This window comes from Aptenodytes patagonicus, chromosome 27 (genome assembly GCF_965638725.1).
Source record: "Aptenodytes patagonicus chromosome 27, bAptPat1.pri.cur, whole genome shotgun sequence".
Lineage (NCBI taxonomy): Eukaryota > Metazoa > Chordata > Aves > Sphenisciformes > Spheniscidae > Aptenodytes > Aptenodytes patagonicus.
This window is the reverse complement of record NC_134975.1, coordinates 1,795,214-1,818,483: the sequence shown is the minus strand read 5'-3', so window position 1 is coordinate 1,818,483 and position 23,270 is coordinate 1,795,214. Positions and strand designations below refer to the sequence as shown.

The 23,270-nt window shown below is 70.7% G+C and overlaps 3 protein-coding genes across 5 annotated transcripts; 1 reads left to right on the top strand and 2 right to left on the bottom strand.

Annotated features, from left to right (window-relative positions):
• Positions 1-87: 87 nt before the first annotated feature.
• LOC143171358 (bax inhibitor 1-like) lies at positions 88-3,878 on the bottom strand. Its single transcript, XM_076360286.1, has 10 exons — positions 3,815-3,878; positions 2,205-2,308; positions 1,994-2,102; positions 1,757-1,877; positions 1,595-1,643; positions 1,415-1,512; positions 1,224-1,303; positions 1,002-1,102; positions 853-925; positions 88-735 (listed from the first exon to the last, which is right to left on the bottom strand). Exons 2-10 carry the CDS (start codon positions 2,258-2,260, stop codon positions 712-714), a joined length of 711 nt encoding a protein of 236 aa, XP_076216401.1. The 5' UTR covers positions 2,261-2,308; positions 3,815-3,878; the 3' UTR covers positions 88-711.
• A 418-nt stretch (positions 3,879-4,296) lies between these two features.
• Positions 4,297-17,694, top strand: LOC143171356 (formin-like protein 3). Of its 3 annotated transcripts, XM_076360282.1 has the most exons (27): positions 4,297-4,446; positions 7,050-7,133; positions 7,226-7,306; positions 7,390-7,466; positions 8,956-9,039; positions 9,393-9,545; positions 10,863-10,971; positions 11,063-11,139; positions 11,218-11,311; positions 11,592-11,666; positions 11,758-11,868; positions 11,944-12,093; positions 12,270-12,371; positions 12,452-12,692; positions 12,886-12,954; positions 13,239-13,363; positions 13,454-13,656; positions 14,257-14,491; positions 14,590-14,658; positions 14,806-14,886; positions 14,995-15,124; positions 15,205-15,365; positions 15,714-15,815; positions 15,928-16,017; positions 16,133-16,244; positions 16,365-16,463; positions 17,660-17,694. In XM_076360282.1, exons 1-26 carry the CDS (start codon positions 4,297-4,299, stop codon positions 16,454-16,456), a joined length of 3,057 nt encoding a protein of 1,018 aa, XP_076216397.1. In that variant the 3' UTR covers positions 16,457-16,463; positions 17,660-17,694. The 3 variants fall into 3 exon arrangements, with proteins under 3 accessions (XP_076216397.1, XP_076216400.1, XP_076216399.1); XM_076360285.1 differs by lacking the exon at positions 9,393-9,545; XM_076360284.1 differs by lacking the exon at positions 16,365-16,463 and having other exon boundaries at positions 17,660-17,691.
• A 2,297-nt stretch (positions 17,695-19,991) lies between these two features.
• Positions 19,992-22,233, bottom strand: LOC143171378 (autophagy-related protein 101-like). The gene is given in 4 exon segments (XM_076360319.1): positions 19,992-20,942; positions 21,079-21,370; positions 22,152-22,212; positions 22,215-22,233. Coding segments are annotated over 4 exon segments (777 nt in total). The 3' UTR covers positions 19,992-20,537.
• Between the last annotated feature and the right edge of the window lie 1,037 nt (positions 22,234-23,270).

Here is a 23,270-nt window from a genome sequence, read left to right as displayed (position 1 = left end):
ATTTATATATGTTATTGTGCAGCTGCTGTCGTCTCTGCGTCGGCCGCATCCTGCCCGCGGGAGGGAGGGAGGGAAGGGGCCGAGAGGTTCAAGTCTGAGCGTTTTATTGAATCGTCCCGGTGTACAAAGAGGCGACGGCGGGATGGGGAGAGCTCGGAACCAAAACACCTTCGTCCCCGCGGCCCCACCAGACGGCTCGCCCAGCAGATCGTTTTCTTTTCCGTTGCGTTTCTTGGCACTGGTGCTAAAGGAGAGGCTCCTCCGTTGAGTTTGGCTTCAGGGGGGTCCCCCCCCCCCACCAGCTGGCATTGGGGGGGGGGGGGGGGGGGCACCCACGGCTGCCCGGGTCGGGGGATAACACCCCGGCTGCTGGCGCAAGGGCGAGGCGGGGACGTGTCGCCCGTGGGGCCGGGGAGAACCTCTAGAGGAAGCTCACGTGTCGGCGGTAACCCCGAGGGACGCAGGCTCTCGGGGGGGGGGGGGAGCCGGGCCGGGGAGAGGGGGGAGAGCCGAACTCCAGCAGGATCTGCAAATCGGCCGGTTTCTAATCAAAGAAAAGCTAAACGAGAGAAAAACCCACAAGGTGCGAAAGCTTCTGGGCTGCTTTTCATCAGCAGCAAGCGCAACCCCTTTAATGAATCAGAGAAGGGACGGGGACGGGGTGGGGACGGGGACCAGATGGGGACAGCTCCACCTCAGCCTGGAGCCGCTTCACTTCTTCTCCTTCTTCTTGTTCTGCAAGAGGAGAGGCGGCCGGTCACTGCCGGGTCCGCGGCCCCCGTCCCCCCCACCGCTGAGGGGCAGGTTTGTCCGTCCCCCCCGCCAGCCGTGCCCCGGGGGACCGTCACCCACCTCAGTCATGCCCAGGATCATCAGGAGCTCCCGGAAGATGTTGACGAAGTCGAGGAAGAGATCGACGCAGTGCCTGCGGGGAGGGAGGGACGCGCTCAGGGGGGCCCGGCCCGTGTCCCGTCCCCCCCCCCCCCGGCCCCGGCACCCACCAGATGTAATCCTTGTCCCCGCTCTCCGCCTTCTCGATGATGAGCTGCGTGTCGAAGAGCACGAAGCCGCACATGATCATCAGCCCCAGGTAGAGGTTGGCCTGCGGGGGGGGAGAGGGGACGTTAGATGGGGACAGCCCTGTGTTGGCGTCACCGGTGCGAGCCGACCTCCGTCCGTCCGTCCGTCCTCCGTGGGGTCCTGGCAGACGGGAGGGGACTCACCGTGAAGAGCCAAGTGGATCTCATGAAGGCATTAACCACGGAGGAGAGAAGCATCAGGGTGAGGCCGGAGAGCAGGAAACCTGCGGGGAGAGGGCAGGGAGTGAGGCCTGGCCCTGGCACCCCGTGGGGTGCCCCCCGCCCCGTGCCGGGAGCCCCCAGCCCCCCGTGGGTCCCCCCCCGGCCCCCCTCACCTCCCAGGTAGAGGAAGCTGCGGCGCCGGGCGTACAGGGCGCTCAGTGAGAAGCAGGCGAAGATGGTGGCGGTGCCGAGGAAGGCGGTGGGGATGATGCTAGGAGAGAGGAGAGGGGGTGAACGGGGCCTGGGGGCGGCGGGGGGCGGCTGGGGACGGGGCGGGGGGGTCACGCTCCTACCTGGGGTTGATGGAGATGCACATTTCCAGGAGGGGCCCCAGGTTGGTGCCTGGAAGGACAGAGCAGGGTGTCACCGGAGCCATTTCGGAGCCGGTCAGCGCTGTGTCAGGGCCCTCGTCCCCAACTCCCCAGGGCCCGGGAGGGTCCCCGGTGCCCACCTACCCGTCAGGAAGGCAAAGCCGGCCAGCATCCCCAGCCTCTTCTGCTCCGTCTCCCGGCTGTGCGGGGTGGCCGTCAGCCAGATCATCAGTCCCAGGGCACCCAGGCCAGTCAGGAAGCTGAACTGTGGGGCGAGAGGCGGGTGGGGGCCCGGCCTTGCCTCGCCGGGGTGGCACGGGTTGGGGGTGGGGGGTGTGTGCGAGCACAGGGGCCACCCGCAACGCCCCAAAGGCTCCTCACCTGGAAGAGGTGGGTCACCACGTTGATGTAGGCCCCCGCGGCCGCCACAAACATGCAGAGGGCGAAGCTGGCGTAGACCCTCTTCAGGTGCTCCTGGGTGGAGGCCGAGCTGCGGGCGAGGGGGCAGCGGTGAGGCTGGCGGTGAGGCTGGCGCAGCCCCCCGTGAGCTCCCCCCCCGTCTCGAGCCCGGCCTGCCCGAGGCGTTACTCACATGTGGGAGAACTTGAAGAGGGCGTCAAAGTTGATGTTTCGGTCGAAGACGTTCATGGTGCCGGGCTGGGAGTGGGCCCACCGGCCGCTTCGCAAAGGTGCAAGCTGCAAGAGCGGAGGTAGGTCAGGGGGGATGCCGGAGCCCTCCCGTGCTCCCAAAGCTTGCGCCACACGGCAGAGGAGCTCAGCGGGAGCCGAGGACCTGCCCGTCCCGCACGGAGCGAGCGGCAGGAGCTGCAGGCTGCTGGGGATCCGCCGCGCTCTGCGCCGGCCGGGCGTCAGCGCCCTCCTCGCCCAGCTGGTGCAAGCGTTGCAGGCTGTTGCGAGACCGGGGCTGCCCCTGGGGAGGCCCCGACCCCGCGGGGAGCGCTGCCGGCAGCTGGAAAGCGTCTTTGTGCCAGGCTACTATTAGCGCCCGTAATGACATCCCCAGAGGAGGCTCTGGAAGAGCCAGGCTCCCTGCGGGGCCTCCTCCTCCTCTCCCCTTCCCGCTCCGGCCCTTCCGCCAGCCCCCGGTCTGGCCGGCTCAGCCGGTGCCGTTTACCCTGGCACCTGCGGGAATGCAACCAGCCCAGCAAGTGCCACGAACCGGCTGTCCCCGAGGGGTGAAAGGGACCGAACAGGTTGGGGCAGACAGGGCCCTGAGGGGGCGCAGGCCCCGGGGCTGTCAACCGTCCGCCCCAGCGCAGGGGAAGGCCTGGGGTCTCCTCCTGCCGCACTGGCACGGACCCCTGCGCCCGCTGGCCTTGCCCAGGGCTGCGCTGGTTTCGCCCCGGCACCGGGACAGCGAGAGCTCGGTTGTCACCGGGCTGACGCCGCCACGCCGATGGGGACCTCCTGGCTCGGCCTCACGGCGGGGCAGAAGCAGAGGGTGCTGCTGTCCCACGGCCCCGCCGGGGGTTGCGCAAGGCAACGAGGAAGTTGCCTCTGGGCGGGGTGTGGCGGCTGCAGAGGTGTGCGACAGCCTCTTCCCGGCGTGGCGGGCGGCCGTGACAGCGAGTTTCGTCAGGCGGGGCCTGCCCTCCCTGCGGAGACGGCTGGTGGGTCCCGGCTCCCGGGACGGCAGAGGGACCTGGGCCTCCCGCGCCGGGGCCAGGGAGCTGGGGCGGCAGCCCTTCCCCTTGGCACGGCTGACTGAGACGGGGCCGGAGCCGTTTCGGTTTCGCTGGTGACGTCCCCGGTCGGTGGCCCGAGGGCGGCCGCCGGGTGCCGTCGTCAATGGGTAACCGGGACCGGCGCTGCTGGGCGACCTTTACCCACCGGCGCCTGCACCCGGGCCCGGGCCCGCCAGCAGCCGCCTGCTTCCCCCTGCGGGTGCCTCCGAGGGGAGGGGGGGGCCTCCCCCCGGCTCCCACCCTGCTGCAGCCCCCTGGAACCAGGCGGAGCCCCCACGGGGGGCCGGACACGCGTGAACCCCCCCGGGCAGCCAGGCCTGGGGGGGGGGCGGGGGGGGGGGAGGAGCTGCCCAGGCCGGGCCCCGCCGGGGTGAGGCCTGGTGGGGCGGTGGGGGCTGCCCGGGGCCCGCAGCCGCCGCGAGGGCCCCGGGAGGCGGCGGGGACCCCCGAGGCCGGGCCGGGCCCCCCCCGCCGCCGCGGTCCCCTCAGCCCTCACCTGCGCGGCGCTCCGCCGTCCGTGCCAGGCCTCGAACGGTCCCCACTCCGCCACGCCCCCGGCCCTCATTGGCCGGCGCGCCGCGGAGGCCCGCCCTCCTCCTCGTTCTATTGGTCCGCCGCCACCACCCGGAGCGGGGTGGGGCGAGCCGCCGCCGCCGCCCATTGGCGACCGGCCGCGCCCGAGCGCCGCCGTTGGCCAGGCGCCCCCTCCCCCGCACAGAAGCGCGACGCTCATTGGCCGTCGTGGCCGTGGCCGGGCCAATCGGCACCTCCCGCTCGCTCCCTGCCCTTGGGCGCCCCCCGGTGGCGCCGCCGCCCCTCCGCCCTTGGGCGCCCCCTGGCGGCTCCGCCGCGGAGCCGCGGGCGGCCCGGCGGGGCGGGGCCGGGCGGGGCGGGGCGGGGCGGGCCCGGGAGGCGGCGGCGGCGGCCGGACGCGACGGGCTGAGCCTCCCCCGCCGCCCCCCGGTGCCTGGGCCGGGGATGGGGAACGTGGAGAGCGCGGACGGGGAGGCGCTGCCCCGGGGCCCGGGAGCGGCGGCGGCGGCCCCGGGGGGACCCGGGCTGCTCGCCCCGGGCAAGATGCCGATGCCGGAGCCCTGCGAGCTGGAGGAGCGCTTCGCCCTGGTGCTGGTAAGAGACCGAGCCCCGCCGCGGCCCCGGCTGCCCGCTGCGCCCCCGCCCGCCGCCCGCTGCGCCCCTCCGGTTCCCGGTGCGCCCCCCCCGCTGCGCTTCCCCCGTGCTCCGTCCCTGCTCCCGCTGCGCCTCCTCCGGATCCCGCTGCGCTCTCCCGGTCCGCCCCTACCCGGGACCCCTCCCGGTGCGCCCTCCCGGGCCGGACGCGCCCCGCCGCCGCGCTCCCCTCCCGGAGTCCGGCTGCGGGCGGGCGGGCGGGCACCGCCGGGAACGGCACCGGCGCCCAGAGGAACCGGAGGCGGGCAGGGAGCGCCGGTGCCCGCGGGGGTGGGCAGTGGCCGCGGGACGGGGGGCAGCCCCGGGGGAAACCCGTCCCGGGACAGCCCCGGGGGGGGTGACGCCACTCCCGGTGCCACCGGGGGGGGCCCCTTCGGCCCCGGGACTTTTTGACCCGGGAAAGTCCCATCGAGGCGGCGCGCGGGGCTGGGCACGGGTCCCCCGTGGGTGCGGGGGTCCCAGGTGCTGGGGGTCCCCCGTGGGTGCGGTGTCCCCAGGGCTGGGGGACCCATGGGTGCAGGGTCCCCAGGGCTGGGGGTCCCCATGGGTGCGGTGTCCCCATGGGCGCGGGTGCCCTGTGTGGTCCCCGGTCCGCTGTCACGGCCGGGGCGGTGGCCTTCCCACAGCGGCCACCAGCCAAGGCTGCGGTGCCACCCTGTCACCGGGATGTGGCTCGACGGTGACCCCATCCCCACACTGTGACCCCGGGCTCCGTGGTGCCATCAGCACCACCGATGCCATGGGGGCCACCGCGTCCCACCAGCGCTTGGCTCATGGCACGCTGGGGTGGGCCCGTGGCCCGTCCACGGTGGGGTGGCCCATCCACGGTGCTGGCACGGCGCTGGCTTTGTTTGGGGGGGGGCCACACACCAGCAGGGACACTATGGCCGGGTGACACCCAGGGCGCCCGGCCCCCGATGCCTGGCACTGCCGTCCCGGTGGTGGCCATAGCCAGCGGAAGCCACATCCGGGCAGGAAATGCCGAACGTGGCCCCGTGGGGCTCTGAGAGCCGGAACCGGGGGGCACCGGCACCCCCAGCATGGGACCGTCCTGCCAGCGACGAGTGGCACCCGCCCGCGGGGCCGTCGCCCATCCCTGCATCCCGCGCGGGGCGGATGGCGGCAGCCTGTCCCCGCGGGGCTGGCGGGGGGGGGGATGCGTCCTGCAGGGTGACGCCGACGCCGGGGTGAGGGGGGATTTTTAGGGGTGGCGGCACCGGGGGACCCCCCACCGGTGCTGCCACCCCTAAAATCCCTCCCCCACCCTGGTGTCGGCATCGCTCAGTGCTGTCCCGGCTACTGCCGGGGAGGAAAACATTTCATCATGTGATGGGGCTGCAGCGCTGGCGGCCCCCGAATGGGCAGGATCTGTCCCCGGGTGTCCCCCAACCCCGGGGTGGGCTCCAGCCCCGGTAGCCCCCGGTCCCGGAGGGGCTCAGTCCTGGGGCAGCTGGGAGGGGGTCCCCGGTGGGGGGCGGTGGTGGAGGAAGTGCCCGGCCAGGAGCGGCCCCGCTCCCGCCACAAAGGCAGGAAGCCGAGCAGCGGGAACGCCGGCGAGGGCGGCTGCGCTTCAAAGCCCCCTCCGGTGCCCCCTGCCCGGGGCCTCCGTGTGTGTCGTCCCCCCCTCCGCCTCCGTCCCCGGGGTGTCCCCAGGGGCCCCGTGATTTTGCCGTCGGCCACGGTATACAAATAAGCTTGGCCCTGTGGGGAGGGAGGCACCATCCCCATCCCCAGGGCAATTTTGGGGGGACCTCATCCTGGCGGTGACGTCCCCGCTCCCGTGGGACTGTCCCCCCCTCCCCGGGGGTGTGCGGCCTCGCCCAGGATCTGCCCCGGTTTCCTGTGGCTCCGCGGGTCTGGGATGACCAGGGGAGGGATAATTTTAGCTGCCATGGGGCGGGTGGAGCTCCGGCACCTCCCGGCTGTGGCGGTGGCCGGCTCCCGCTAACGGCATTGCCCGGGAGCTGCCTTGCCAGGGTGGCATCGCCCGCTGGGGTGGCATCACCCAGTGGGGTGGCATCGCCCGCCGGGGCAGCCCCAAGCCTGCGGCCATCCGACATCCCCGGTTTCCACCGTGGCATCCCATTTGTGTCCTTGCTGATACGGGTGCCGCGGGCGCGTCCCGCACCAGTGGTCCCTGGGGTCTGCCATGAAGATGCCCAGCGCCCTGGCGAGCCGGGCACCGTTGCCAGGCTTCACGCCGCGGTCGGGGAGCGGAGGCTGCGGTTTGCTGGCGAGGAAGTGGGTGCAGACAGGAAGGACACGTGGGCGCTGGGGAGATTTGGTGCTGCCGGCGGCTGGCATGTGGCACTGGTGGCACTGCCGTCCCCGTGCCACGCGTGTGGCCCCGTGCTCACCAGTGCTTCCCGGTGCCAGGGACCCTGGCCGTGCCATGGGGCCGGGTGCCCTCAGGGGGGAACCCTGGCTGTGCCATGGTGCTGGGTGCCCTCGGTGGGCACCCTGGCTGTGCCGTGGGACTGGGTGCCCTCAGGAGGGCGGCGTCCCCGTGTCCCCCAGGATGACGCCCCCGCCTCTGCCCCCAGAGCTCCATGAACCTGCCCCCAGACAAAGCCCGGCTCCTGCGCCAGTACGACAATGAGAAGAAGTGGGACCTCATCTGTGACCAGGTGGGGGGCTGGGGGGGGGACGGGGGATGGGGGGTCCTGGGGGGGGGCTGTGCTGCCGTGCGGGTGTCACCGACCCCCCCTGTCCCCCCCAGGAGCGGTTCCAGGTGAAGAGCCCCCCTCACGCCTACATCCAGAAACTGCGCAGCTTCCTAGAGCCGGGCGTCACGCGGAAGGTGAGGGGCTGGGGGGAGCGGAGGCCTCCAGGGGGGCTGGGGGGGGGCCGGGGGGACACGGCTCAGCCTCGCTCTGCCCCCAGAAGTTCAGAAGGAGGGTGCAGGAGTCGACCAAGGTCCTGCGCGAGCTGGAGATCAGCCTGAGGACGAACCACATTGGGTGAGCGCGGGGTCCCGGGGCGGGGGGGGGTGGTCCCGGGGTCCCAGGACTGGCCCGGCTGCAGCTGCAGGGGAAGTCGGAGGCGCTGCAGGAACTGGTCCGGTTCCTGCCCCGGCTGTGCCGTGGGCCAGGGCTGCCGGCAGGCAGGTCCCGGGGGCGGATGCCGCGGGCGGATGGGCCGGCGATGACGCCCTGCATGAAGCAGCATGGCCGGATCCTGCCCGGCTCCTCCCGGCACCGGAGGGCTCAACACCAGCCCCAAGCCGGCGGCACCCCGACCCCGCACCGGCAGCTTGTCCCTCCGGCGTGCGGGGAGATGCACCGAAGCTGCACGGGCTGGCTGGAGGGACGGGGACGTTACTGGGGACGGTGGGGACGTCACCGGCGGGTGCCCGGCTCCGTGGTCGTGCCCGCGTGCTCGGGGTGGCTCGTGCACGTGCCAGGCTGGGCCCCGCCGCCGGCCCCGCCGCGGCCGCGCCATTCGGCTCTTCCCCGCCCGTGGCCCGAAAATAGCAGCAGCCGGAGACAGGAAACGGGCTGGGGCGAGGGGCTGGCGCCGGCAGGAAAGGGGCGGCCGCGGCCCCCCCGGCTCCCGCTGCTGCCTGACTCACCGCCCCCGGCCGCGGGCAGGGCTGCAGGCAGGGGCACGGGCAGGCGCGGGGACCCCGAGGCCGTGCGTGCACACCCCGTGCTCGCAGTGCTTCTGGGTGCAGCCCTCTCTGCCCGTGCACACGCGCCCCCGCCCCGTGCGCGCACACCCCGTGCACCCCCCCCCCCCAGCCGCCGTGCACGCAGTCCCGCTCCCTGTGCGTGCACTTCCCCCATGTGCCGACCCCCCCACACGCACACGCACAGCCCGTGCACGCTGCCCCTCTCCCCGTGCACCCCCTGCCGTGCACACCCCCATGAGCACCCCCTCCCCAATGGACACCCCCCCATGCACACACACGACTTGTGCACGCTCCTTATACAAATGCACGGCCCCCCCCATGCACACGCACATCCCGTGCACCATGTGCCCCCCCACCCCCCGGGCACCTGCTCCTCCATGCACACGCACATCCCTTGCACCCCCCCCCCCCCCCCTTCCCCGCCCCCAGGCACATCTCGTCTGGGTTCCTTGCCCTGCACGGTGCCTCACGCGTGCACCCTAACACCCTCCCAGGGGGCTGGGGCACCCCGAGCCCCCCCCCCACCCCGGGGTGCCCAGGGCTGGGGACAGGGGCACAGCCCCAGCACCCAGCTCAGCTTCCCACCTTGCGCCCGGGGCCAAGCCCTCCCTGCCCTGCAGCCGGCAGATAAAGCCGCACCGGCGCTGGCACCAGCGATAGCAGAGGGGCTGCAACCGCCACCAGAGGCCCAGGACACCCCCACCACCCCCTCCCCATCCCTGTGCTGGGCCAGGGGTCCCCATGGTGGGGGGGATCATGCCGGGGAGGGGGGGGGATCCCCGGCTCCTGCGGGCCCTGATGGGCGCCTGGTGCTGTAGGTGGGTGCGCGAGTTCCTCAACGATGAGAACAAGGGGCTGGATGTGCTGGTGAACTACCTGTCCTTCGCCCAGTGCGCCGTCATGTGAGTAGGGTGCTGGGGGTCCTTGGGGTGCTGGGGGACCTGGGATGTGGAGGGTCCCGGTGCCCCGTGGCAACTCCCTGCTGCGGGCAGCCGATACCGCTCGACCCCTTATCAGCACCGGGACAGCCCCGGCCGGCACGCAGGGACCCGCCTGCCGTGGGGTCCCGAGGGACACGGGGTGCTCGGCCCCCCTCCTGCCTGCCTGGGCTGGGGCTGAGGGTCCCAGGGCCACCCTCGCGCCTCTCCCTGCCCTGCTGCTGCTCAGCCGCCACCCGCTTCAGCGCTTGCCGTGGTGGCTGTGCCGCTCTGCGCCAAAGCTGTGTGTCCCCCCCCGGCGCGCGTGTCCCACCCAGGTTGGATTTTGAGGGCCTGGAAGGCGGCGAGGATGGCGCGCTGGAGAAGCTGCGCGTCTGGAGCAGGTCCATCGAGGATCTGCAGCACCCCAGCGCCCTGCCCGCCCCCTTCGCCAGCAGCCTCGCCCGCTCTGCCCGCCAGACCGCCCTACGGTACGTACCCGCCACGCTGGCCGGCTGCAGGGGTACGTCCCGCCGCTGCGCCCAGCAGCTGCCCAGCTCCGCCGGCTCCGGCCGGCCACGGCGCTGCCACTTGCTGTGTGCCGTGCCATGCACTGTCCTGCCTGCGGTGTGTGCCGTGCCAGGCACCGTCCTGCCGTGGTGTGTGCCGTGCCATCTTGCCCTGTGCCGTGGCACCGTCCTGCCTGTGACGCGTGCTGTGTGCCCACTGCCTTGCAGTGTGTGCTGTGCCATGCACTGTCCTGCCCACGGTGTGTACTGTGCCAAGCACCGTCTTGCCCGTAGTGTGTGCCATGCCATCGTGCCCTGTGCCATGCACAGTCCTGCCTGTGGTGTGTGCCGTGCCATCGTGCCTTGTGCCATGCACAATCCTACCATGGTGTGTGCCAGGCCATGCACTACCCTGCCTGTGATGCATGCTGCGTGCTCACTGCCTTGTGGTGCGTGCCGTGCCACGCACCGTCCTGCCCGTGGTGCGTGCTGTGCCATGCACCATCCTGCCCTGTGCCGTGCATCGCCCTGCCCGTGGTGCATACTGTGCTGTGCACCATCCTACCCTGCGGTGCGTGCCGTGCCGTGCACCATCCTGCCAATGGTGCATACTGTGCCACGCACTGTCCTGCCCTACGCCGTGCACCATCGCGTGCACGGTACATGCCGTGTCCTGTGTGCCACCTGCCCCGTGGTGCACCCCGAGTGTCAGGCTGTGCCTTGCCCGCAGTGTGACTGTGCCGTGGCACGTGCCACGCGTGCTGCGTCCTGCGCTGCCTTGTGTGCCGTATCCCGTCCTGCCGGCCGGGCACACTGTGCCCTGCCCACCTGCAGCAGCTCGGCGCTGCCATCCCCATCCTGCCCGTGCCGCCTTGCCCATCCCTCTGCCTGCCGCGGCCGCGCTGCCTCTGCTCGCCCCCGCTCTGGCTCTGCCCCCGCGCCCCGGGGTAACGCGCCCCATCTCTGCTTCCAGGGCCGGGCCCCCCCCTCTCTGGCTGCGCTCTCTCTCTCTCTCCTCCGCGCCCGCCTCGCCGCTCGCCCGCCGGGTAAGTACCGGCTGCCCGGGACCGGCCCGGCACTCGCGGCGGCTTTGCTCCGTGTCTCCGCCAGCCTCTGTTCCTCTCGCCCTCCGGCCGCTTCTCTCTGCCTCTGCCCCTCCGAAAGCCCCGCTGTCCCCATGCTGTCCCCACCCTGGTCTCCACCATGGTCCCGCGGGGCCGGTTCCCGCCCGGGTGAGCGCTGGCGGTGCAGCACCGGCGGTGCGAGGGTCCCGCTTACCGGCACCTGGTGTCCCCCCAGCTACGGCACGCTGCCAAGCCGCAGGGCGCTGAAGAACTCGCGCCTGGTGAGCCAGAAGGACGACGTCCACCTCTGCATCATGTGTCTCCGGGCCATCATGAACTACCAGGTACCGCCGCCCCGCGGGGGACACACACCGATGCCGCTGATGCTGCCGCCGCGCCGGCGCTGCTAACACTGTCCCCGCTCCTTCCCTGCAGTACGGCTTCAACCTGGTCATGTCCCATCCCCACGCTGTCAACGAGATTGCCCTGAGCCTCAATAACAAGAACCCGAGGTAAGGGGGGGGGTGTCTGGCGGTGGGGGGGGGGTGTCCCTGGTGCTGGCCGGGTGTGACGGTGCTGCTCTGCCCTAGGACGAAGGCGCTGGTCCTGGAGCTGCTGGCGGCCGTCTGCCTGGTGAGGGGCGGCCACGAGATCATCCTCGCTGCCTTCGACAACTTCAAGGAGGTACGGGGGGGAGCGGGGGCAGCAGGAGCAGGCTGGGATGGGGGACCAGGACCCAGGGACTGGAGGAACGGGGGACACCAGGACCAGGCTGGGATGGGGAGTCTGGAGCGCAGGGGATGGGGGGATCAGGGAGGGTGAGGCCAGGCTGGAATGGGAGGGTCGGGGGGCACCAGGACCAGACTGGGATTAGGGGACTGGAGCCCCGGGGATGGGGGACCGGTGGCTGGGGGGTAGGGGGGGGCGCAAAGCCAGGTTAACCCCACATCTGCTGCCCGCTCAGGTCTGCAAGGAGAAGCACCGCTTCGAGCGGCTGATGGACTACTTCCGCAACGAGGACAGCAGCATCGACTTCATGGTGGGACACCCGGTCCTGAGCGAGGGGAAGGGTCTTTGGGACGGCGGGGGGTGCTGGGGGGGGCTCCCGGTGACGCCAGCCCTGCCCGCAGGTTGCCTGCATGCAGTTCATCAACATCGTGGTGCACTCGGTGGAGGACATGAACTTCCGCGTCCATCTGCAGTACGAGTTCACCAAGCTGGGGCTGGAGGAGTTCCTGCAGGTACGGGGGGTCGGGGGGTCGGGGGGGCCACCCCGAGGATCCCCCCCGTCCCTGACGCCGCCCCGATGCCCACAGAAGTCGAGGCACACGGAGAGCGAGAAGCTGCAGGTGCAGATCCAGGCGTACCTGGACAATGTCTTCGACGTGGGGGGGCTGCTGGAGGACGCTGAGACCAAGAACGTGGCCCTGGAGAAGGTGGAGGAGCTGGAGGAGCATCTGTCCCACGTATGTGAGCGCAGGGGGACGTGGGGACGCTCCTTGCCGGGTCCCGGGGCATCCCCTCCCAGGGTCTGGCTTTGCCCCCAGGGAGGTCAGCAGTGATACCGGGGGGGTGTGGGGGGTGGGGTGGGGTGGGGGTGTGGGTGGTCCCGAGCCAGTGTCACAGCCGCGTCCCCCCGCAGCTAACGGAGAAGCTGCTGGACCTGGAGAACGAGAACATGATGCGGGTGGCGGAGCTGGAGAAGCAGCTGCTGCAGCGGGAGAAGGAGCTGGAGGTGGTCAAGGTGCGTGGGGGGGCCGTGGGGGCTGTGGGGAGCGGGGCAGGGTCCTGGCCCCCCCCCGGCCTGACGCTCGCTGTCCCCAGGAGACCTACGAGCACACGAGCCACCAGGTGCACACGCTGCGGCGGATGATCAAAGAGAAGGACGAGGCTTTCCGGCGGCGCTACGGCTCCGAGCCGCCCCCCGTACCAGGCGCCGAGCCCCCTCCCGAGCCCGAGCCCCTGGAGGAGGCCCTGCGGCTCCCCGTCCTGCCCCCCGTGGAGGCTGCACCTCCCCCGCCCCCCCCGCCGCCCCCCCTGCCGCCCCCCGCGCCCCCACTCCCAGGTGAGGATGGGGGAGTCCCCGGGGCATCCCCAAAACTGGGGCATCCTGGAGCTGGGCTGTCCCCAGGACGGGGCGGGGGGCTCCAAAGCCGGGATGTCCCTGGTGCTGGGTCACTCCCGAGGCTGGGGGGGGGGGTCCCCAAAACCGGACCATCCCCGCTGGGGCATGGTCTCACCCTCTCCTCCCTTTGCAGGCAAGTGCCCCCCGGCCCCGCCGCTGCCCGGGGCTTCGCCCTCCATCGCCCTCACCGTTGGGCTCTCAGGTAGGTGGGGAGGGCGCGGGGACCATGGGGACAGGGACAGGGAGGGCGTGGGGACTGTGGGGACGGGGATAGGGGACAGAGGAAGGGGAAGGGTTGCAGGCACCAGGGTGTCGGGGTTGCAATCGCCAAGGGACGGGTGCAAGGACCATGGCACGGGGATGGAGTGGCCCAGGGGATGGTGACAGCCTGGGGACCGATGCACCGGAGTCAGGTGGCTCAGGGTGGGCACAGAACGCGTCCCCCTGCCCCGGCGGGGGCTGAGCTGGCTCCTGCCCTGCTGGCAGCCATCCGGATCAAGAAACCCATCAAGACCAAGTTCCGGCTGCCCGTCTTCAACTGGACGGCGCTGAAGCCCAACCAGATCAGCGGGACAGTGTTCAGCGAGCTGGACGACGAGCGGGTGCTGGAGGTGAGCCCAGGACCCCTGGCCCGAGCGGCTGGGTGGGCGGTCGCCACCACCGCTGCCACCTCTGAGCCGCCCCCCCCCTTGTCCCACCAGGACCTCGACCTGGAGCGCTTCGAGGAGCTCTTCAAGACCAAGGCGCAGGGTCCAGCCCTCGACCTCGTCTGTGCCAAGAACAAGGCATCGCAGAAGGCGGCCAGCAAGGTGACGCTGCTGGAAGCCAACCGTGCCAAGAACCTGGCCATCACCCTGCGCAAGGCAGGCCGCGGCGCCGAGGAGATCTGCAGGGCCATCCACACGTACGTGGCCCCATGCTGGGGTGCAGCAGGGGGCAGTACTGGGGGGGCTGGCTGGGGTGCAGGGGGCCCTGGCGGGGTGCAGGGGGGCTGGCAGGGGTGCAGGGGGGCTGGTTGGGGTACAGAGAGGCCAGGCAGGGTTCAAGGGGGCTGGCCAGGGTGCAAGGGGGGCTGGTTGGGGTGCAGGGGGGCCAGGCAGGTTGCAGGCAGTCTGGCTGGTGTGCAGCAGGTCTGGCTGGGGTGCAGGGGGGCTGGCTGGGGTGCAGGGGGCCCTGGCGGGGTGCAGGGGGGCTGGCAGGGGTGCAGGGGGGCTGGTTGGGGTACAGAGAGGCCAGGCAGGGTTCAAGGGGGCTGGCCAGGGTGCAAGGGGGGCTGGTTGGGGTGCAGGGGGGCCAGGCAGGTTGCAGGCAGTCTGGCTGGTGTGCAGCAGGTCTGGCTGGGGTGCAGGGGGGCTGGTTGGGGTGCAGGGGGGCCAGGCAAGGTGCAGGGGGGCCAGTTGGGGTGCAGAGGGTCAGGGAGGGTGCAGGGGGTCTGGCTGGGGTGCAGGGGGCCCAGACAGGGTGCAGTGGCGAGCTGGTCCCTGACGGTGCGGGTGCGGGGCAGGTTCGACCTGGCAACGCTGCCGGTGGACTTCGTGGAGTGCCTGATGCGGTTCCTGCCGACGGAGGCGGAGGTGAAGGCGCTGCGGCAGTACGAGCGGGAGCGCAAGCCGCTGGAGGAGCTGGCGGACGAGGACCGCTTCATGCTGCAGTTCAGCAAGGTGGAGCGGCTGCCCCAGCGCATGGCCATCATGGCCTTCCTCGGCAACTTCGCCGAGAACCTCCAGATGCTGACGCCGGTACGGAGCCGGGGAGGGGAGGGCTTGCACCTGCCGGGGGTGACCGGACCCCGCACCCCAGCTGAGCCCCCCCCCGGCCCCGTCCTGTCCCCCTGCAGCAGCTCAATGCCATCATCGCGGCCTCGGCCTCCGTCAAGTCCTCCCAGAAGCTGAAGCACATGTTGGAGGTGAGCGTGGGGGGGGGCAGGGGACGTGGGGACTAGCTGGGTCAGAGTCCTGCTCTCCATCCTTGCCATAGCTGGATGGGGGGGATCCCGTGGGGGGGTCTCGTTCCTCCCTGACCCCCCCCAATCCCTGGTGCTTTTCCCCTGCAGATCATCTTGGCGCTGGGCAACTACATGAACAGCAGCAAACGTGGTGCCGTCTACGGTTTCAAACTGCAGAGCCTGGACCTGGTGGGCAGCCCAGGACACCCTGCCCGGGTCCCTGGGACCGTGTGGGCTCCCGGGGGTCCCATCCCACAGCCCTGACTGCCCCCCCCCCCCCCCAATATCACCCTGCAGCTCCTGGACACCAAGTCGACGGACAGGAAGATGACGCTGCTGCATTTCATCGCACTGACGGTGCGGGAGAAGTACCCCGAGCTGGCAACCTTCTGGCAGGAGCTGCACTTCGTGGAGAAGGCGGCCGCAGGTGCCCCCCCCGTCCCCAAGCCCCTGGCTCGCCATCCCCCGGGGCCGTGGGTCCCCTGACCCGTCCCTGTGTCCCCACAGTGTCCCTGGAGAACGTGCTGCTGGACGTGAAGGAGCTGGGCCGGGGGATGGAGCTGCTGCGGCGGGAGTGTGGGCTGCACGAGAACAGCGTCCTGCGTGCCTTCCTGGCCGCCAGCGAGGGCAAGCTGGAGCGGCTGCAGAAGGACGCACGGACGGCCGAGGTGAGGGCTGCGGAGTGGCTGTGCCTCGCACGGCCCTTGCACACGCCTTGTCATGCACGCCTTGCTTTGCACGCTCCTCGTGCACTCCTTGTCATGCACACCTTGCTTGGCATGCTCCTCGTGTACGCCTGTCTTGCTTTGCATGCTCCTCCTTGCATGCCTTGCTTTGCACGGCCCTCGTGCACACTTGCCTTGCTTTGCACGGCCCTCGTGCACACCTTGCTTCGCCTGCTCCTCCTGCAAGCCTTGCTTTGCACGGCCCTCGTGCACACCTTGCCTCACACCCCCCTCGCACCGGGAGCCGCGGGACGTGCAGCTCATCAGTGACCGCCCAGTCCCCTGTTCCAGGACGCCTACAACACCGTGGTGCGGTATTTTGGCGAGAGTCCCAAGACGACCCCCCCGTCTGTCTTCTTCCCTGTGTTTGTCCGGTTCATCCGCTCCTACAAGGTGAGGAGGGGCCAGGAGGGGACACGCGAGGGGTTGGTGGCACTGGCGATGGGGGGGGGGGGGAGCTGAGTGGGGGGAGCTGGCTCCCACTGCCACCCCCTCGTCCCGGCAGGACGCGGAGCAGGAGAACGAGACGCGGAAGAAGCAGGAGGAGGTGATGCGGGAGAAGCTGCTGGCACAGGAGGCTAAGAAGCAGGAGAAGGTGAGTGTGGGTGAGCGCACAGGTAGGCTGGGGGGGGAGGACGGGGGACACGACACGACACACATGGACGGGACATCTGTGTCCCCAACCTGGGACCCCTGCGTCTCCCTCGCAGCGGAACAAGTGGCAGCAGCAGGAGCTGATCGCGGAGCTGCGGCGGCGCCAGGCCAAGGACCATCGCCCTGTCTACGAGGGCAAGGACGGCACCATCGAGGACATCATCACCGGTACGACACTGCCCCCCCCCCCCCCTCCCCCAGCCCGGACGTCTGGGTCCCGGCCGTGTGTAGGGGCTGACGTCTCCCTGTCCCGTTCCCCCCCCCCCACCCGCCCGTGCCCCCCTGCAGCGCTGAAGAGCGTCCCCTTCACGGCCCGCACCGCCAAGCGGGGCTCGCGCTTCTTCTGCGACCCGTCCCACCACGACGAGTCCAGCTGTTAGCCCCCAGGTACCGCCTGCATGCCCGGCCCTCCCGGGACCCCCCGGACCACCCCGGGTCCCCCCCGGCCCCGCATGCTCCTTCCTGCATGCCCCCTCCCCACATGCTGTCACCCCGGGGTGCTCAGCACCTCCCAGCCCCTCAGAACGGAGCAGGGTCCTGGTGCGGGAGCCTGGTGCGAGGCTGGGTCCCAGCACAGGATCCCGGCACAGGATCCCGGTGCAATGCTGGGACCCAGCACAGAGTCCTGGCACAGGATCCCAGCGCTGGATCCTGGTGCAAGGCTGGGTCCCGGCACAGGATCCCAGCGCCGGATCCTGGTGCGAGGCTGGGTCCCGGCACAGGATCCCAGCACAATGTTGGGGTTCCGGCACAAGGTCTTGGCACAGGATCCTGGTGCAAGGCTGGGTCCCGGCACAGGATCCCAGCACAATGTTGGGGTTTCCGGCACAAGGTCTTGGCACAGGATCCTGGTGCAAGGCTGGGTCCCGGCACAGGATCCCAGCACAATGTTGGGGTTCCGGCACAAGGTCTTGGCACAGGATCCTGGTGCAAGGCTGGGTCCCGGTACAGGATCCCAGCGCCGGATCCTGGTGCGAGGCTGGGTCCCGGCACAGGATCCCAGCGCTGGATCCTGGTGCAAGGCTGGGTCCCGGCACAGGATTCCAGTGCAACGTTGGGGTTCCGGGCACAAGGTCTTGGCACAGGATCCTGGTGCAAGGCTGGGTTTCCGGCACGGGGTCCTTGATGCAGTGCAGTGTCCCAGCACAGGGTCCCAGTGCAAAACTGGATCCCGGCACGGCTCCCGCTGCAGGCTGAGTCCCAGCACCCGATCCAGATGTGAGGCTGGGTCCCAGAGAGGGTCCTGGTGCAGGGCTGGGTTTCCAGCATGGGGGTCTTTGCTGCAGTGTGGGGTCCCAGCGCAGTACTGGATCCCAGCACAAGATCCTGGCACCGGATCCCAGGGCAAGGCTGGTTCCCAGGGAGCCTCCTGGTGCCAGACTGGGTTACCAGCATGGGGGGGGGGTCTGCCGCAGCGTGGGGTCCCAGTGCAAAACTGGATCCCAGGGCAGGGTCCCGGTGTGAGGATGGGTCCCAGCCCAGTGCCTGGAGGACCGGCCCCGAGCTGCCTCGGCCCCGCTGGGGTCACCCGGGACCGTCCCCTAGGCCAGGGGTCCCCTGACACTGTCCCTTCTGTCCCACAGCCCGCAGGTGGATCCGCCTGTAGCCAAGCGAGGGTAAGGACCCCGGGCCAGCCCTGGGCGGGGGGGGGGGTCGGGCTGTGGCGGCCGGGCTGCCTCAGTTTCCCCTCCTCACCCCGCTCTGCCCCGCAGGTCCGAGGGAGGTCTCTGTCCTGCCCCTGGCACCACGCAGGGACATCCCATGCCACTGTCCTCGCCTGGGCTCGCAGGCGCCGTCCCCGTCCCCCCCACTCGGGGTGGGGGGGGGGAACTCGTGGCCCGGACCCCTCCCAGTCTGCCCGCAGCAGAGGCCAAATCCTGTCTCCGGCTGCGGTGGGGGCCCAGCGGCGGTGGCTGACCCATGGGGTGCCCCCTCCCCATCGGGGTCCCCTCGTCCCCGTGCCGGTCATCGCCCCAGAGCGCCCATCCTGCCGTGGGGACCACGGGCCCCCCCGCCCCTGCGCTCGTCACTTTGACCACTGATGTGAACACTAATTGCCAAAAGAAAAAAAAAAAAGGGACCAAAGCCAGGCCGGGGCGGGGGGACGGCAGGATGGTGCCCCCCGCCCTGGATCCTCTGGATCACACACACACACACGCAAACCCCCCCCCCAGTGACTTTTTGTACATGTGAAATATATGGAGTCTTTTACATGACTGCTGCCTGCTTGGGGAGGGGGGGGGCGCGGGGGGAGGCGCAGAAGGGACCCAGGCGTCCGGGGAGCCCCCCCCATGCCGGGGGTCCTGTGTCCCAGAGGAGGGGGGCGTGCACGTGCAGGGAGCAGCCCCTTAAGCAGGGCTTTGCGGCGGTGTTATTAAAGCTGCGGGATTAAGGAGGGGAGAGCACTCTGTTGGGGGGGGGGGGAAGCCCCCTCACATCGTCAGCCCCGCTCCAGGGTGGGGTGGCCTCGGTTCACCGCACTGTCGGCAGCTGCGGGGGATTGGGAACAGCTTAGGGCCGGGGAGGGGGAAGGGGGGGGGGGGGCACAGCACCGCAAGAGGTGTGGAGGGGCAGGATGCGGCCCCGGGAGCAACGGAGGGGCAGGATGTGGCCATTGCATCTCTGCCAGCAGGGTCTAAAGGAGCGGGAGGAGCGGGATGGGGTCACTGCATCTCTAGGAGAAGGGCAGAAAGGGTTTGGGGTGGCAGGATGCGGTCCTGGCATCTCTGCTGTCGGGGTACAAGGGGTTCAGAGGGGCAGGATGTGGCCCCCAGACCCTCCCCGAGCCGCGAGCGGTGCCTGCCCGGCCAGCCCCAGGGATTAGCCCTGTAACAGGGAATAAAAGTTTCCCCCTAATCCTCTTGGGAGGAGGGGGGGAAGGATTACCAGCACCACCGCGCCCATGGCTGGATCCAGACCCAGCCCCAGGACCAGCCCCCCGGGTCCCCCCCAGCGGCTCCGCTGGCCCCGTTGCCTTTCAATCCATCTGTACAAGCCGGGGATGCTGTGGCCCCCAGCGCCATCCCGCTCCGTCCCCAAGCGCCATGGAAGATGCTGCGGGCAAAGATGTCGCTGTCCCTCCATCCGTCCCTCCATCCGTCCCTCCATCCGTCCCTCCATCCGTCCATCCATCCGACTGTCCGCTGGGCTCGGGCCAGTCCCTACGCCCTCTCGGCGGCCTCCTCGGCCTCACGGGATGGCCGCCGTTCCCCCTGCGCCGGGGCTCCCGCCAGACTCTCTGCCTGCAGCAGCAGGTTGCAGCCGAGGAAGAAGACGGCGAAGGTGACGGTGAGGCAGAGCACCAGGACGACGGTGATTTGGGCGGCCTTGGCCACCCTCACGTCCCCCCAGGCACTGGCCTGCATGCTGGCGTTCATCTCCTCCTCCTCCTCCTCTTCCTCCCAGAAGCGGAGTGCGGGCGTGCGGGACGGTGGCGGGTCGGCGACAGATGGGGAGGGTTTAAGTGATGTCAGGAACCATCTTAGCCGCCCGCGCGGCCCCCCTCACTCTGCTGAGAAGCTGGTGCCCAACAGACACCCCCGCCCCGGGCAGGGGAAGCGGCTTTGCCCCCCCTCCTTGGTGCTGTGGAGGGGTGCAGAGTCCTGCACAGAAGGGGGATCACCCCCTCCCCTCCCCTGGGTGCACTTGGGGGGCAGCTGGGGCTGCCCCATTCAGGGGTATCGCTCCCCGGGGGGGGGTGGGCAGCACTGACCCGACCCGGGGGCGTCAGCCCCCGTCCCACTGCTCCTCCCTGCCTCTCGCCACTGTGGCAGGTGAGCCCCACGGCACGGGGAGGGGATGGGGTCCCCCGGCACGGGGAGGGGATGGGGTCCCCCAGCCCAGCCTCGGCGCCTGCTGCCCCGCATCCCATGGAAGCCAGCCCCATCAACAGCCAGGAGGTGACGAGACTCCATGTGAAAGGAGAAATACTTTATTTTTGCCCCAAAGGAGGCAGCGAGCTCGTCTCCGGGCCCTGCAGGGAAGCGGCTCAGTCCCAGGGACGGGGGGTGCCGCCGGGGGGGACACGCGGTGACAAGGAATGAGGCTGGTGCTGGCCGTGCCGCGCAGAGCGAGCTGGAGAGTGGCCGCAGGCAGGGCCAGACGGGGTTCGGGCGCCATCCCTGCTCCGTGCCGATACCCAGCATCGCTCTGCCGGGCCACGAGCCCAGCGCCGAGCCAGCGCCGCACACGCCGACCAGCAGCTCTCGCCCCGAGGACTCACCACCCCTCAGCCGATCCGGGAGCCGCTGAGCCGGTTCTCCGGGATGGGCGAGTGCCCTGCAGTGCAAACCAAACCAGCAGCAACCCCCAATTAAGGGCCAGGCCGAGTCCAGCTCCCTGCAGAGGCTTTTTGGAGGCGGAGAGGAAGGATCCAAGCAGAGATGCTGTCCCAAAGAGCTGCGGGCTGTGCCGGAGAGGTGTCACCACGTGTGGTGAACCCGCCTCGGTGGCACCAAGGCCCTAGAGAGCCAGCGTGTCCTTGATGAGCCGGCGCATGGTGGTGGTGACCGAGGTGCCCAGGGAGTCCGTGATCTGGTAGGAGATCTTGTACAGGTAGGGCTGCACGTCCTTCAGGCTGGTGTCGAAGACGTTGTCCACCTCCGACTGGGTGGGCATCTTGGGCAGGTACTCATGGCGGTTCATCACCTCCACGATGTTGATGATCTTCTCGCAGAGCTTCTCGCCCACCTTCTCCCGGCAGATCTGCCGCTCCTGCTCGTTAGCCAGGTTCACCACGTTCACCTTGATGGTCCACAGCTCCCAGGGGATGCACTCGTCCGAGAAGGGCCAGCGCGACTTCTTCTTCTGGTAGAACTCCAGGGAGATCTGCCCCATCCCATCGCTGCCCGAGTTGCGCAGCGCGTCCTGCCGAGAGAGCACGTGGCCCCGCTCAGGGGGGGGCCAGGGACTGACCCTCCCCTCGCAGGCGAGGACACGGCACAGCCCGCAGGTTTTTAAGCTCCCGCTTTCAGCCCTGCCAGGTCACTGTGGGGTTCCTTACCTTGAACTCCCCGACGGCCTTGCGGAGGGCCCGGTCCAGCTCCTCGGAGGAGACGCGGACGTAGGCGAAGTCGATGAAGTCACAGTCCACGTCCTGGGTGCCCACGGTGCCGATGGAGTAGGTGCCCTCCTTCTTGTAGTGGAACTTGCCGGTGCTGCGGTGCAGCAGGACGGTGTGGAGCACCGCCAGCATGGCCTCCTCCACCTGCCGACCCTCCACCGACACCTCCAGCACCTCCGCGCGGCAGTTCATGGCGGGGGCGGCTCCGGGGGAGTGGGCGCGACGGCAGGTCCTGCGAGGAAAGAAAGGTGTTGGGGCAGGGCCGGGGGGGTAGTTGTGCCCCTGCTTGGGGGACAGCTCTGGGTAACAGCCCCTTTACCCACCCCCTGGGGACCCTGGTGCCCCAGTGTGTGCCCTCCCCACCCCACAGGGACCCAGGTGTCCTGATCTGGCCCCCTCACCCTCACACAGGGGCCCAGGGGTCCCGGTCCGGGCCCCCCAATATCCTACAGGGATCCAGACGTCCCGGTCCGAGCCCCCCCCCCCACGCCCCACTCCCCCCGCGGAGGGCCCCGGCCCTCCTCGGCCCCCAGCCGACCTCACCCTCACCCAGGGCTCCGTCACCGCTCACCCCCCGCGGTCCCGGCTCCCCTCACTCTCTCCCGGGGCCCCGGCCCCCCTCACCCCCGCGGTCCCGGCCCCTCTCACTCTCTCCCGGGGTCCCGGCCCCGCTCACCCCCGCGGTCCCGGCCCCCCTCGCCCTATCCCGGGGTCCCGGCCCCGCTCACCCCCGCGGTCCCGGCCCCCCTCACCCTATCCCGGGGCCCCGGCCCCCCTCACCCCCGCGGTCCCGGTCCCCCTCGCCCTCTCCCGGGGCCCCGGCCCCCCTCACCCCCGCGGTCCCGGCCCCCCTCACCCTATCCCGGGGCCCCGGCCCCCCTCACCCCCGCGGTCCCGGTCCCCCTCGCCCTCTCCCGGGGCCCCGGCCCCCCTCACCCCCGCGGTCCCGGTCCCCCTCGCCCTCTCCCGGGGCCCCGGCCCCCCTCAGCGCCGCCGGCCGGGCCCGCACTCACCGCCGGGGACCGACCATCTGACCGCGGGGAGGAGGGAAGCGGAGCAGCCCATCTGCTAAGGGGGGGGGTCGGGGCACACCATCTACCGAAGTGGCGGCGCCTCCCGCCGTAGAAGCCGTGTTTCCCCACGCTACACCTGTCGTCGGTAACGCTGTGCCCCCCGATACAGTTCCCGTCCGCGGTGCGGCCCCGGGGGCGGAATCGCCGTCCCCGTTCTGCGGCTCGCCCCCCCCCCCCCTTCGCACCGCTGCCCGCTTGGTTCGTTCCGGGAGGGAACGCCACAGAGCTGGTCCTACGGCGGCGCAGAGCGGCTCACTTCCTCGGGGCGCTCCCGAGCGCACAGCGCCCCCTGGGATGGAGGCTCCGCGGCGGTACTGCAGCGGGGCTGCGGGTCCGGTGACCCCCGGTGACCCCCCGCAGTGCCATGGCCCGGGACGGGTGGACACGGCAACAGGGGACAAGGAGAGAACAGGGGGACGTACAGAGGGACAGGGGACACAGGACATGGGCAGGGGCCACAAGGACATGGGGGACACCAATGTGGGGACATGGGGAAAGCGGGGACACAAGGACATGGGACCACAGGGGCATGGGGGACACAGGGGCATAAGGAAAGGGGGGACATGGGGACATATGGACACAAGGGACAGAGGGACATGGGGATATGGGGACAGGGGGCACAGGGACACAGGGGATACTGGAGACAGGGACGTGGGGGGCAGGGGGACACAGGGACAGGGGGGTGGATGGACACAGGGACATGGGGGACACAGGGACAGGGGGATGGATGGACATGGGGGACATGGGAATGGATGGAGGTGGAGACACGGGGGACAGAGAGATTTGGGGCACTGGCATCAGGCCACCCACGCCACCGTGGGGACACGTGTCCTGGTGTAAATAGCAGGGAGGGCAGTGGCTGTGGCTGTGGCATGTCACCAGGTGGAGGGCCGGGCACACGCCGTGACACATGTGTCTGCCGTGCAGCCCCGGGGCAACCGGCACGGCTGGAGGTGGCCACGGAGTTATTTTTACCTGGCCCTGCTGGCACCATCGTCCCCGTCCCTCCTGCAGCAGCCCCTGCCAAGGGGATGGGGACAGGGATGGGGCTGGGGACGG